Consider the following 15438-nt stretch of genomic DNA (forward strand, 5'->3'; position numbering starts at 1 on the left):
TTTCCAAGTGATGCCATAAACTAGTTGCATAAACATTGCTTTTCAGAGTACACAAAAAAGCCTATAAGCAAAAAAATTTAAAAACTTCCAAAACAGAAAACAGTATGTTTATGAGCATAAAAATAGATTTTCACCACTTAGAAACAAGAATAGCTTTTTAATAAATAAGCACAGTTGCAAGGGGTTTAGGCAGTCCAAAGATAATATTCATAAACAATCACTGTGAAAAATAATTAAACTCTCCAGAGCTGCTCAAGAGAGTTCTCTCAGCAGATGTGGAAAAGCTGCATTGATAAAGACAAGGGCACTGCCTTTGAAAGGCCTTTATAATGTCTTGCCATAGAGACAAGTACAAGAACAAACCCCTCGTTGAGAGCATTGCTCATCTCCATCTTGGTAAGACTGTCAAATTCCCACATGCAAGACTATCAAGAAACTAATGCATCACACCACTGTACAATTAAGATTTAATAACAACTCTACAGTTCTGCGTAGTTCTTTAAAGATGAGAAAATCTTCAAAGCAGAGTTTATCAGGAAGAAGTGAGACTCCGAAGTTGTTCAACAATGCAGTTCAAGAACAAAAGACTGAAGTAAAAAAAAACCAAAACAGTCCCAACACTGTTAATTTAGGTTTCTGATTAGGTTTTCTGATTGCCTGCATGTGTGCACAGTTTTCTTGGAAACCAATGCCTTGAGTGGTTACTACTGTGCTACAAAAGGCTCCAGCTCTGCTATTGAAATAGAAGTCTAATAAACATGAAAAATAAATTAAAATACACTTTTTCTAATTCATCAACTTATTAATATGCCAAAACAGGTAATGAAATGAGTGATACAACATGATATTGATAACTCCAAAGAAATGCTCACAGAAACAAAACAAGCCTAAATCAGATACTGCTAAGTGGAAGAGGAAGATTTATTCAGACATTTATTGAAAACAGCAAATGACTACTCAGCACCAAAAGGTCAAAAAAACAATGAAGAACTGTTACAAAAGACACAAGGGATAAAGTTGAAAATATTACCATACCACTTAAAAACCCCTAGGGTTTGCATCCTTTTTGAACACCAGACTATGTTCCTTGTCACTTCAGTTCAAAAAGGGTATTAAACTTACTTTCCTTGAGCAGTAGTAACAATGGAGCTTGGAATAGCATAAACTTACAATGTTTCAGCTGGACAGAAAAAAGGAATAAAGGTACAGGTATTTGAGAGGTCTATGAGGGCTGAAGAAAGAACTATGACCACCAACTGTTCTTACAAAAAAATAACAAGGCACACTTAAATTTAGAATTCTCTATCATAGGATACTGTAAGGTTCAAATGCATAAATGCACTGAATACTGGAGAATTAAACTCACATAGGATAAGCATATATGGCTTATTAAATACATGACAGAGAGCAAGAACAATCATTGATCCAGCAGCTTATTAATAGCTGGTGGATGCCAAATACATTTTCTGCAGCCATAGGCATCTCATAACAGCATAAGAGTTCTACACTCCACATGCCATGAAGCTCTGACACACCCAAATACATGCTGATACAATCCAATAGATGACTGTAAGAATTAACAGATTAAGAAAACAGTTAAACTTTTAATCTTGGGGCCCAATCCCCAAGAGTGGGGCGAGCCCCAAGGAAGCATCACTGCACGCATGATCTTCCTTCATGGGTGTGCCACAGAGAGGCAGAGAAACAGAAGCACAGCTGGTGCTGCTGCCACAGAGCACAGCATGCACCTGCCCCATCTGACTTTCTAAAGCTCAGGAAAACAACAAAATCCATACCAGCACCTGTTAGAATGAATTCCTTGTCAAAAAATTGGTGATAGCAATAGTAAGCAGCTAAGGTAATGAGAGTCAGAAAGATTACATGGCTGGCTCAAGACATATGACAGAAAGCCTGAGTAAGGTGAAGAAACTATTCTATCTCACCCTATAAGGGTGTACCATGATAGCAAGCAGTCTACCTCATGCAAAGTCTGCTGCAAAACAATATCAAACTTGCATTCCACAAAGATCTATAGTTAGTGGTGAAATAACAGCCTACATCTGCTTGCAGCTTTTTCCTGGCAATACAGATCATGCTTACAGCTTAGTCATTTTCTGCTCAACCTAGTTCAAATCCTGAGCCAGATTTTCTACAAGAAATTTGAGAGAAATTACAAAGGGGAAACTATTTGCTCATTAGGTTAGAGACAGCTGTACCAAATCCACAATCTGAGGCCATGAAAATGCAGGACATCCAGGAGCCAAGCTACAAAGCTGTCATATACACGTGATGTCAGCAGTTCCATAAGGAAGCAAGAATGGTATGAGGAACCCTAATCAGAAAGGCAAGTAAACTCAACTATGTGAACGTGCACACTTCTGAAAAAATACTAAGCAGGCAACATGGGCATCTGAGGGTGGGGAACAGGTAAAGAAAAATGGAGGAGCTGTCAGGTGGGAAGGAAAAAGGCACCCAGGGAGATTCTAGCCTTTCACACAGTCCTATAACAATCTCCTAATTGACAGAAGGTAGCAAATTATTGGTTTGACAACTGTAACATCATACAACCGCAAAACCAGACAAGACAGGAGGCAAAGTAAAATAGATTTTTCCATCCCTTACTCATCTTGCAGATGAAGAACCTTATGTGCATACAACCCAAACCCCACTCACTGAACAGCTATTGTCCCTTCTTCCATAAGGCAGAACACCTTCCAGGGCTCAGATCACAGCAGGGAAGAAGCTGCATCTCTTCTGGTCCTACCAGCAGCTGACAGGAAACTAGAACAGACCTAAAAATACTTTTTTACTAATCCTTGCAGCTGACATAGAATGCAGAAGTTACTGTGATTGACTTATTATTACATAAAGTTAAAATTGCTTGATTTAAGTTGTAAAGGTCTCTGAGCTGGCAACACTGCAGAACAGAACTCCCACCTCTTGCATTTAGAAGCCAGAGCTCAGCAGGCTTCCTCATGCCCTTAAAGCTCCCAGCAAGGAGACATAAATGGGAAACCTAGAGACCAGAACAGCAGAGCTCAGAACTAGGTGGGCATGTGATGAAAAAGGGAATTATATCATCAGTGCTGCTCAGTGCTTAAAGCATTCTCCATATTACAACTCCAGGATGAAGAGCAATTTAAAAATATTTAAAACTTCATTAAAAGATTGGTGTTGCAAAACAAGGTAAGTTATTAGTTTGTATGGGCTGGGGAAGGGAAGAAAAGAATCAACTGTTCCATTTAGCTTAAGCATAACTAAAATAAAACAAGAGTCTAAGAAAATATTCTCTGAAATTGTAATTACATTCTTCCCAGAAATTCCTCTGAGTCCAAGAACATTCCCACTAGAAAGGAGTAAGGGTAGCACAGGCAACCCCTAAAGCACTGTTGTCCACACTGCAAGTCATCAAACTCCAGAACATTTGAAAATTAAATAGGTTTGCAGGTCCTAACATTATCAATTCTGCAGTTGCTTGGTGAAGCAGCAAGTGCACTATGAACTTTATAGTCTACCAAGACAATTCTCCTCTCCTTTCACTGCATTTGATGCAGTACACAATCTATAAAAATATTAACAAGGGGATTTGCAGGATTAGGCTCCCAGCCTTCTCTGTAGCTAGGATACTTTATAATACCCAGTCTGATTAAAGCATGAGCCTATTTAAGACTAGTTTGGTGTATCATCCATCCATACCAGCTGTCTCCCTGACGCTGAGGCAGCAAAGAGCAGGCACTGGGCTAGATCAGAGACAGTGGGTGTGAGGAAGGAGGCACTGATCCTTTAGGCACCTGCACACATTGATTGCAAAGTGCAAACAGCACAGCTGAATTGACACAGCATCAAGGTGAGACCAACAGATAGTGTCAGATGCTTAGAAATTATGGTTACAATTTCCAGAACTGCTGAAAAGAACCATGTCAAGAAGTCAGACTCCATTTTCTTCAACCTCCTGAAAAGAAGGGTATAAATGAAACCTCATGTCTCTGCTGCCTTCCCAGCTTCTGCTACCTGGAAGAACACCTCTTCACAGTACCAAACACATAGCCAAATGCAGGAATAAGTACAGCTGTGACATATTTCTCTTAAAAGATACAAATTAACTGTTCAGAAACATGCTGATTTACCACAACAGTTCTGAGATGGGAAAGCTTGAAGTCCAGCTATTCGCTTTAACAGTTACATGTGATTGATTACACAAGATCTGCTGTTACTTTTCTGGGCCAGGATTAGCAGAAGTTGTATTAACATTAAAGTCATGGTTGCAAAACTATCCTGAGTTTATGCATCCTCAGATTAAAGCAGAAGTTTCCCAATAGTGCTTGGTACTGATATCAAGGCTCTGTAGCCAAACAAGGTCAGGGTATGTACATTTGGTAAGCTTGAATATTTTAGTCACAGATATTGAGCACTTTGACTTGAGGCACAGAAAGTCCTCTGTGAGGACAGATATATCAGCTTCTTACAGGAATATTTCTTATTTTACCTTGCCCTTGAATGCTGGCCAGCATCAGCTTTGAGGTGAGATGCTCTCAACTCTTTCCTAGCAAATTCACTTATTCCTGCAATCCAAGAAATACAGAGTTTGGCATGAAGCACTTATTTTAGAATTTTGCAACTGTAGCTGCTATGAATGCACCTGATAAGCAGCTGTGCATGTGCTTAGGCTTGTGGTATCCATTAATCCCTGTCTTTTGTTTTGCATTAAAACCAGTATTCATGATCTTGTAAGCAAAGGTTCTAGGACTCGTTCTGAACTAAGGCTGGGCATTGATCATCCAGCACCAGAGCTACATAGCTCATGCACAGCAACAGCAAGCTCCTGTGGAACTGGAAACAACCAGCTTTAGAACTGGCACCCTACACATCTTTGACTACAAAGATGGGAAACCAACTCCTCACTAAGCAGATCAACCTAGCACAGCACAAGCTGAGAATTTGGCTCCTGCCTTGCTAGCTCTGCTCTACTGAACCACCCTGCCACATTTCTGGGGGTGTTCTTCATTAGCAATCTTTATTAAGGCCATGCCTAAACCAGGTCACAACAGAAGCTACACAGGTGAATTTTGTACACTTGGAATATCCAGGGAGGCCTTGAATTTAAATTCGTATTGAATGGAGTCACCAATGAGTGCCAGCAGAAGCTTTGACACCACAGCATTTATCAAGCCTAATACAACCATCTTGTATTGAATTCACCTTCCTGTACAAACACATGCTTCCAAAAGCAAACAGTAAACTAGGAAACTCAAACTAAACATCTCAGGGCTCTAAACATGTTGACTTTGAAATTCCTTAACCTTCATCCTCAAAAACAACTGAAACACAGATTTTGTTTGTGGAACAGCTTGTTTGCCGTCTGCGGCTCAGCACACAAGTGACTATTCCTTATCACTAGGATACAAATTTTCAAAAACTAATAACCATCTCAGTGTCCCAAGACATCAGAACCCCACACATATATGTCAGTTTTAATTTGCTTCAAGCTAAGTTCACCAATAGAATGCTTGGGATAGAAGCAGTAAATATTTCTGGCAACTCTTACAGCTGTACACTGAGTTTCTAAAGCAGCCATAGAGCAGAATGTCTGCAGCACTAAAATAGAACATTACAATGAAAAAGATACTGCAAGATTTCCCTCACTGATAGCTAATCTATTCATTACACACTTCTGGTCATGAGCAGGCTGATATAGAAATCTGCTCTGAACAAAGGAACAGCAATCCACAGTAGTCAAAGACAGTATCAGCATGTGGTCTGAGCTGAGATTTTATAATGTGGCTTAGACTTAGACAGAAGACGGCTGTGCATTAAGCAAGGCAGTCAAGTTCCAATGGAAGCAGTGAATTATCCAGAATATCAATGCTCCTCCACAAAATGTCCTTGCCCAGTAACAGATTTTGCCTTTTTGTTCCTCCTTGTAAGTGGAAGGGTTCTCTGATACCCTAAGCCCCACTCCAAGTGTCAGATAAACTTTTGATATATGACTGGCTGTGGATATGCTCCTTTCTCAGAGAGTGGTATGTTCACCTAGGAATGGAGGCCAAGGTAGAGATATATCCCTTCTTCAGTGTGGTTAGAGGATCATTCTAAAACATACACCAACTAACAATTCTAGGATCTTCTATCAAGTGATCCTTGACAGAGTAACTTGATTCTATGATCACGCTGTCGGTGACTGCTTTACCAGCAGAAGTTCAGTGGTAAAACAACTTAACAAAACATGATTGTAACCAATAGTTACAATCATGTAATTACAGTTCTTTGGAGATATCATGGAATTAATGCATCTTTAGAAAGTATCACGAATGTTTACTTCTTCATCCAGTCTAACTGTGTTCGAAGTTTTCAAAGATAATAGAACTGCTACAAGAAACAGATTTTAAAATTTTGCTTTCATTTGACTTGAAGTAAAAGAAGTGTTTACTTGGTTACAAAAATATGCAGTCATCTGGAAAAATGCAGACACAGCTAGCAGCTTCAGCTACAAATAACAGTTTATAGTTAAGCTGTCTAGGACTGCTCTAAGCATGGAGTTCAAAGGCAGAAGTACCCAGGATACACTCACACCCTATTTTTAACCTGTTGTTCAGTTGACTCAGACACTCAGATGCTTCAGAGACGTTGAGGCAGAATTGATCTATTTAAATACTCAGTGATAAATCACTTCAAAGCTATCAGGGCTTGAAGGATTTACATCAATTCCAGCAAGTTATGATCACATTCCCTGCTGTCTTGGGCAAAAGATGTCAGAGACAAACCTGAAAAACAAGAGATCAAGGTAAAGACAGGAATATTAGTAGGGCTTCTGATAGCTAAAGTTAGCAACACATTTCCTGCATGTTTGAAGCCATCTTTACAGTTCCCCTGGCTGGTACCTTGAAATGCAGCAATTTGCACTTTAGATTTACCACAGATGCAGTCATTCTCCAGCAGCAAAAACTGCATCCTGAACAGTATATTCCAGCCAGAACTAACTACAGCTTGGTGTACAGCTTGTAAATAAGTGCCATAGAATCATTAATATAGGAACTCAAATTCCAAGAATTGAGTTCTCAGAAGCTCTTATATATGTATATTGTAGAGGCAGCTTGTTCTCATATCCTCCTCTATTGCAAATGTAATGGGGTAGGAAAGCAAAATTCATTGCCTGCTATTCCATCAAATAAACACAAAATCTACATTTGAGACAAGCCTATTCCAAAAGCATTTCAAGAATGAATTATTTCTCTTCCTTGCCTGTCATTTTATAGCATACTTCATGGACACAGCAGGGTTTGTCCTCCCCAGGATACACTGCTTCCATGAGAAAAACTACACATAATTACTTCAGCTGCAAGTTGAAGGACACAGGGACATTCTGAGAACAGAAAGTCCTAAAGGTGTAAGTACAAATCTATATTTCAAAACATCCCTTAATTATAACTCACTGGTCATGTAACAGCTTTTACAGATTAAGACCACTCACTGTAGTGCTAGGCAGCAAGTGCACCTACAAGTTCTCCAGCAGAGGCATGTCCCCACACACAATAAGCCCAATTAGTATGGTAGTATGCAGTGAGAACATGTATTTAAGACTGTTTTGTAAGCTACATTAACGTCTCCAAAGACTTAAAAATCAATTGTTATCAGAACACACTGCAGACACTTATTCATGAGGTGAATATAAGTATTCACAAGCAGAATATTTTTTTTCTTGAATTTCAGTTCCAAAGTGCCTATTTTGAATGTCCATATTTCTATAGCAACATTCCCATTAGACACAAGGAAATGTTGGATTAGACCTACTTATATTGCAGAATTATTTCAATTATGATTCCAGGAAGCCTAGTTGAAAAGCTCCTGTCTTTCAAAGATGTGATCTTTCAAGCTGTGACCAAGCAGCATTTAAGCTTGCAAGGAAAGAATTGCAAGTCCTTTTTCACTATTGTCATGAACACATTTGTGTTAGTTTGAAACAGCATCCTTTCAGCAGGAAATAAACACAAGAATGGAGGTTTCAAGACAGCAAATGGAAAGCTGAATATATCCTTTATGCAATGCAAAGAAGAGAGACATACAAAAAAGCTCTGGGACCATGGCTCAATAGTAAAGCAGGTCTTTCACCTACAAAGATCATGATCAGAAAATCAACTAGACTTGTCTGCTTCAAGTTAAGAAGGATGCAGAAAATGCAGCAATATAGGCAACAAAAAACCCGGATGAGTCATATTATTGATCAGCCAAATGTACTTGTAGCCCTGCCAGAAGTGGTCATCACCACTGGCAATGAACCAGTGGCCCTTGACTACCATCCTGAGCATACAGGATTCCACCTCACCCTATAAGGGTGTACCATGATAGCAAGCAGTCTACCTCATGCAGTCAAAGTCCGCTGCAAAACAATATCAAACTTGCATTCCACAAAGATCTATAGTTAGTGGTGAAATAACAGCCTACATCTGCTTGCAGCTTTTTCCTGGCAATACAGATCATGCTTACAGCTTAGTCATTTTCTGCTCAACCTAGTTCAAATCCTGAGCCAGATTTTCTACAAGAAATTTGAGAGTCACAGCATCTCTACTGATGGTACACTGGACTCTGTTGTCCAAATAACAGAGTTCCACTATACCTCATTCCTCTATCTGAACTACTGTGGTCCTACCTTCCCTCATCACATCAGCCCTCCATCATGTTCTGTCAGGAGCCTGATTTAGGCATCTAACCTAATCCAGGTTCCATAAAAGATACAAAGTAGCTAAGGACAGAGCTCCTTCTCTTCTGTTGAAACACCATTTTCTTTACAGCTTCTACCATTTTCTTATACACAGAGGGAAAGTGCATAACCATACAGGCAAAGTTCAGCCTTATGAAAGGGAAGTCTTTGCCCTTCCCTAAGCCAAGTACACTGCTGAAACCAGAGCTTGTTTCAACTAGAAAGGGAAAAACTTGGTACACAAACATGAATACCCAACTTAGATAAGGTGTTATGAATACAGCTCCTTCTGCTTAACCTTAGTACTCTGCAAGCAAGCAGGATTTAATCACACTGACATGTAGGAACAAATTCAGAGCTGTTTCTGTCTGTGGACTATATACACCCGAGCTGCAAGGCTAGCAAAACAAAAATGGTACCAATGTCTGAGCTAGAAATTAACACAACCTTGGCATACTGAACAAGATATCTACCAAGTAAAGTGGGTAACTTTTGAGAACCAGAAGATTCCATTAGCAAAACAAGTTTAGTTCATTCTTCTACTCAAAGAGCACAAACCAGATAAAGTTCGAGGTATGAACTTGGGTAAGCCCTTTTCTTACATCAGTAATCACAAGTTCACAGAATCCCAGTTTTGCAATCAATTATCTGTGTGTACTACCCTGTAGTCATAGGCAGCATATCAAATGGTGGGGGTAAAAGGGTAAAAAAGACCAGCAACTGAGTTAAGATAACCTGAAGCTGCCTCAGAGTTAGAGATTTTCATGCCAGGCTGTACAGATATGCAGGACTTGGCTTACTTTCAGTCTCCACAAAAGGAAAAAAAAAATGAAACCCCAAAAAAACCAAAAGATTCCACAAATATGCTGGCTTTGTTATTTCATTTAATTAAAAATGTACAGGTAAGATGAGGATTGTTTCCTTTAAAAGTTAAAGCCTGATTAGATGATGCAGACCAAAAGAGAGAGACAACATACAATGATTGCTGTTGAATTCCAGTGCCACGGGTCAGGAAACAGAGCTGCCCACCAACAGCATCACTGTTGTCACCAGTAATTTGACAGAGCAGATTTGCTACTGGACAGGGTCGGTGGCAACCCATGACACCAAGATAATAAAGACTGTCAAAAATCTGCACCATGACTCCGGAGGGCTCTTGGTTCTGCATCAGTGCCTGCTCTAATGCAATCAGACACCACCTTGCTCAAACACCGTCAGCAGCACTGTGCTGAGTCATAGAGCCTGTGGGGACACTGGAGCTGCAGGGCCTGCGAACGCTCGCTGCACTCAGCCTGCTGCAGAGCTCAGCTCTCCAGTCACAAAAAACCAGCAGTGCAGCACTGGGAACCCCTCAAACCCAGTGAAACAAGGGAAGCCTTCAGCTGAAATAGAGAGTATCTCAGCATCTACTATAACACAGCAAAGATTAAGGTTTTTCAGAGGTCTTTACAATTCCTCCATACAGATACATCAAGTTCCTCTATTTCCAACCCTCTCACAGCAGTGCTGTCATAGGCAATCTATGTGGAATGACCAGCAACATATCTGCAAGGAACTCATCAGTGCAAAACTCAGACAGAAGCACTATTAACTTTATTTGTTTTCAGAAAAATCTACAGTGTGTTTGTCTGTGTGTAAATATATAACAGTCCTTGGAGTATTTCAGAAAAGGTCAAGAACAGGATATGCAAGAAAATATTAGCTGCTCTGAATGCTAGCACTGGAATATCTTTAACCTTTTTCACCTGGCAGGGGTTATTGGTTTCTGACCATATCTTTCAGCAGTGTGGGTGTTTCCACTTCTCTGAGCCTTTTCTTTCTCCATAGCACTTGGTAGTATATGCACTCTTTGCAGTGAAAACAAGCTGTAAAATTTAGAAGCTCTGAACAATGACAGGCTAGCTCTAAGCCAGTAGTTATTTCAAGACCCAGCTCTCAAAATAAAGTAGAATTATGACAGTACCTCACCATGTTAAATACACAGATGTTCAAGAAAGTGTTCAATAAAAGTTACTTTCATCTGAGGGGAAAAGTACAAAAGTCATGCTACTAGAGCAAACTAGACATCTGTTTTAGAAAATTAATCCTTGAAACAACCACAGCATGATTATGAGTTTTTTCAGCTGCCAGCACTGAATGGTGCATGATTTGTGCCAAGTTCTCCACTGCTCTTGCTTGGTTGAAATGATTCTCTAAAACACAAAGGTTTAAAAAAGTTCCCTGATTCACATCAATATCTGAATACTAGAAAAACTTTTGCTCAAATGTTACTGAAAAGTCACATTTAAAAGTGTAAAATGATTACTAGGTGCTCAGACCTGTTAACAAAAAAAAAATAGCTACAGCACCCCTTGGAATGACCTCTTCCACACAATAGGCAGTACTCATTAGTGACCTTCAATGCAGCAAATCTATAATACTGCTGGCACAGCAAAAAGGCTGCTGCATGCAATTTAATAAGCATAAAGACTGGAAAATAAACAATGAAAAAGAAACTGACCTTAAGTTTAGAATGCTGAAAATTAGACTCTTCCTGCTCTTCGTGCTGCACGGAGTCAGCTCTCTCCCTCACACTTCTATACCCAGGACTGGGTATAATGTACTCTTTTCCTATGTCGATGTCTTTCATCTTCTGTAAACGCCAGGGTTTACACGTGTATTTTCACCTCAAGTGTCTGAAAAATAAATAAATTCCCCTTCATTATGTGCTGTGCCCAATACACCAGTTACTTTTAGTCACCCATTTTTAAAGTTTATTTTCTAAATAAAAATCAGTAAGCAAAATGAGTCATAGTACAACAGGACTATAATAACATGACTTTCAAAGTCCACACAAGACTAACTTCTTATGAACTAGTTTAAACATACCCTGAGGTAATCAAATAGTACAATGATCCTCAATGCACTAGAGTGCTGTCATACTTCCTCCCTTAGATCTCTTAAATACAATTATGCAATCTGACAGATTAAAGTAATAGCTACAGCATTTAGCTGAAACCCTGAGAAACTTGACTGGGAAGATCAAATCTCCAAAATCTTTTGTAAAGAGTCTGAAATTGCATACATCCAATAATTTATCGGCACAAAGTTCTGCAAAACCAATCCCTCTAGAGACATGACTTGATAAAATTAGTCAGTGCAAACACTCAAGAGAAAACTACATCTCTTCTCTATAGCACTGCTCACTTACTCCATAGGTTTGAGCTATAATTAAGTATAGGCATGCACAGGAATGAGTCACACCTTCAGTGCTGCAGGTTTCCACCCAGTCTATCAAACTGCACTGAAAGGTCAGAAGGAGAACCAGAGTCCGGAAGACAAAATCACTCCCCACTGCGAGACTCTGTTTTGTAACTCCGCTTTATTGCATTCTGCCGCTCGCCTTCAGCTAAGGCGGTGGGAGACGCCTGGTTGCGCTACGCTGGTCAGACTGCACCAGCAGCTCTGCCGGGGTGCGCGGGGCTGCCACGGCTCTGCCACGGCTCTGCCGCCGCCGCATCGCCGCCTTCGGCACCGCGGGGCTGAGGATGCTGAACCCGCGGGCTCCGCGTCCCTCCCGCGGCGGAGATGCGGGGCAGCCCCCTCGGCCGGACATCCCCCAGCAACCCGGGGGGAGCCACCCTCTGCTCTTCCCCCGCCTCCCCGTGTCTTCGCCGCACTGGCGTAAAGACGGGAGCCGCCCCACCCAGGGACAGGTGCCCCTCGGCTGCAGCTGAGGCGGGACGGAGCGCGGCGGGAGGGGGCACCGCGCAGCCCCTTCACCGGGGACGAGATGAGGGGACTGCTCGACCGGGCTCCTGACAGGAGAGGGGACAGCAAAGCCGCCTCCTTACCACACAAAGGTTCGCCCGCCCCGGTACCAGCCCCGCTCACCTCCGCCCGCCGACGGCCCCACCGCAGCTTCTCCGCTCCGCGGCCGCGAACCCAAACAACGCCGCTTATAGCGGTTCCGGCGTCCCTACTGCGCCTGCGGGCGGGCGCTGCGGCGGCCGCTCCTTCCTGGCGCCCCATGGGAGATGTAGTCTGCTCCTCAGAGCTGGACACTCACTGACTGCTACAGTGAACTACATTTCCCTCAAGGCCCCGCGCGGGCGAGCTCCGTTTGGCCGTGCCCCCGTCCCGCCGCGCCCCGCCCAGCCCCGTCCCGCCGCCGCTGCCGCAGCGTGGGGGGTCTGGAACGTTCGCCGCCCGCCGGGGCGGCCCCGCGGCGGGGCGGGCGCACCGGGGCACCGCTCCTGCACCGCAGCTCTCCGCTCCGCTCCTCACCGGTCGGGAGGACGGCAGTGAAATGCAGTGCAGTGCAGTGCACCGCAGCACAACGCAGTGCCGTGCTGAGCCGTGCTGTACCGGGCGGTACCGTGCAGTGCGGGGAGGACGTCTCCTTCCACCGAGCCACTGCCGGTGGGAAGAATTTGGGTCAGCTCTGTTCGGACACCGCACACGGAGCCGAAGGGCTGGCTCGGTGCTGGAGAGGGCCAGGGGTGTCTTGGTTTCCCCCCTTCGCGGCGCTCCCGGCAGCGGGGGCTGCCGCAGGGCGCTGCCCGGTTTGCAGAGGCGGAGCGGCGGCCGGTGCTGGCCCACAGAGCACGAGTGGCGGCCTCAGTCCCCCCTCCCGGCCGGCCCGCGGCTCGCACCAGCCTGTCACTCGCTGCCGGTTATCTACAGTCCCTCGGCCGGGGAAAGTGCGGCGTGCCCTTATCCGGGGCTTAACCTTGGCTGCAGCCGGGGCCGCAGTCAGTACCTGCTCCTGAGCCGCGGTAGCCACTGCCGCAGGCCCGCGACGCGCTTCCCAAGGAGCCGGGCGTGATTCCCTTGCCAAGCCCCAGCTGTGCCCTTCCAGCTCCCTCAGACCACCTGAAGGGACGGGGAGCTTGTCCCAGGGCTTTCACAGCCAAGCTTTGCCGGCTGAAAGGGATGGAAGCTGCGGCTGTATGTCCCTGTGTGGTGGTGGCTGAGGGCCAGCAGTCCTGCTTCCCCAAAACAGTGTGGCACAGGGTGTCCAGCCCCCGCCTCAGGGGAGTCAGTGAAGAGATGGACAGAGCTGCGTTTCGTCTCACAAAGGGCCGTAAATATCCTTAATAAACCCTGAGCTGTAGCTTCTCCCCTGCTGCGTTTAAATACCCTGTCCTCAGCTGACATCTTCCTTCCACCAGCCAGATTTGGCTGATGTCTCATTTAAGTGGTTTATGTAACGAGTGCCTGTTTGCACCGCAGTCCTTGCTCTCCTGTCAGGAATATTTGTGAGAGTCAGTTTGATAGAAGTGCTGAAATGAACTCAGGTAAAGAAGGGAGATGGGAATCTGGAAATAAAAGTGGGACAGAATATTCCTTCCAAGCCCACAAGCCAGAGGTGCAGGTAGAAGGTGTCGCCATACAAGTAACAATCCAAGGACACCCGTAAGGTACCAGAAAATCCCTGCAGAGTTCCTTGACATACATGATCACACATCCTGCAGACCTCTGACTCTATTTCTGGAAAAAATGAGAATCAGCTCTATTGCAGGTGCTCTTAACATTTTGGGACAGGGAAACTGACAGACAGACATACCTTGCCCTGATACAGCGGCCAAGAACAAATATAGCTGCTGCATTTTTCTACAGACTCTTCCCCAGGGCTCACAATCATGCAGTTTCAGATTGGTTGGACTGGCATTTTGCTGGGGAAGGCACTCAAGGTGCACTTCATGCTTTATAAATGCTATGTCCCAGCAAAATGCGGATTTTAAGACAGAAGCCAGGAGGCAATTTACAGTAAGTCCCTGAACAGTCATTAAACTGACCTTTGTCTACACCAAACATACTGGAACGCAGGGGTGAGTTGTTATTCAAATACTGAGCTGTGTAGTTAAACAGCGTAAACAAAAATGACAAAGCATGAATGATGGAGAAAATTAAACTGTGTTAAAGCTTCAAGGTGAATCACTGATATTTTAGGGTGTTGACCTGAAATTGTTCTGACTGTGAGCATGCCTTTGGCCCCTGGGCTGTGGAGGCAAACAGAGATGTTTTTTGGAGGTGGCTGGGTGTTTTTTGAGCTGCTGATAGGTTGAAGCCTGAAGGCTCTACATCACATGCCTGGAAAGGAAGAAGAATATAAACCTCCATTATGCCAAAGTCATTACAAAATGCATCCAGAAAGATGAGCAGAGACTGTTGTTTAAGCCAAGGGAGCCAGAGCCCTGCCTACACTTGTTCTGTCCTCTATTTCTTCAGTGCTGGAGGAGATCTGAGAGTAAAAGGGAGGACCTGAGTGATAGTAGAAAACTGCTGGTAGGTAATGATGTGTACACTGCACTCAGCTCTGAGCAATGGGCTGGCAGCAGCATCAGGAGTGCTTTCACACCTGTGGTCCTATGAGTATATTCTCCCTTAGTACAGTGGTGGGATGAAATGCTTAAGTAGGCATAACCCACTTTTTAGTGTGTCACAAGTCTCCTCCAGCGTTTGTTCTAAAGGCTATAAATGTACTGGTGCTACCAGCCAGAGGAGTTACATCTTTAGCTCCAGTGGCAGCAGCTAATGCTTGTAGTGCTGCGAGTCCTGGATTCATCCCTGAGGGATGGGAGCTGTTACATAAACAAAGCCTGTACAGTATTAAAACTTGCCCTGATTCAAGATCTGGGATTTGCTGTAATAAGCCCTGACTGCAAAAGAAAAGCAGAGCCAGACCAAAGAGCCAGAAAGAGCTTCAAAGCCAAGGCCTGCGGACCAGGGTGAGGAAGCAACACCTGAAAATTAGTTTT

At 43.6% G+C, this 15438-nt stretch overlaps 1 protein-coding gene across 7 annotated transcripts in view; it reads right to left on the bottom strand.

Annotated features, from left to right (window-relative positions):
• The window catches only part of ABCC5 (ATP binding cassette subfamily C member 5), a 69926-nt gene extending 57223 nt beyond the window's left edge, over nt 1-12703 (bottom strand). For 6 of the 7 annotated variants that reach the window (XR_009278080.1, XM_058843450.1, XM_058843449.1 and 3 more), the window contains exons 1-2: nt 12569-12703; nt 11196-11370 (exon numbers count right to left, since the gene is read on the bottom strand). Coding sequence is in view for 5 of the 7 variants with exons in the window: in XM_058843450.1 (XP_058699433.1) it covers nt 11196-11324 (129 nt within the window). In the remaining 2 variants the exon portion in view is untranslated. Of the gene's footprint in view, nt 1-11195; nt 11371-12568 lie in introns of those variants that run through there. The other variant, XM_058843451.1, reaches the window with a different exon arrangement.
• Nucleotides 12704-15438: the final 2735 nt, after the last annotated feature.

This window comes from Poecile atricapillus, chromosome 8, assembly GCF_030490865.1.
Source record: "Poecile atricapillus isolate bPoeAtr1 chromosome 8, bPoeAtr1.hap1, whole genome shotgun sequence".
NCBI classification, from domain to species: Eukaryota; Metazoa; Chordata; class Aves; order Passeriformes; family Paridae; genus Poecile; species Poecile atricapillus.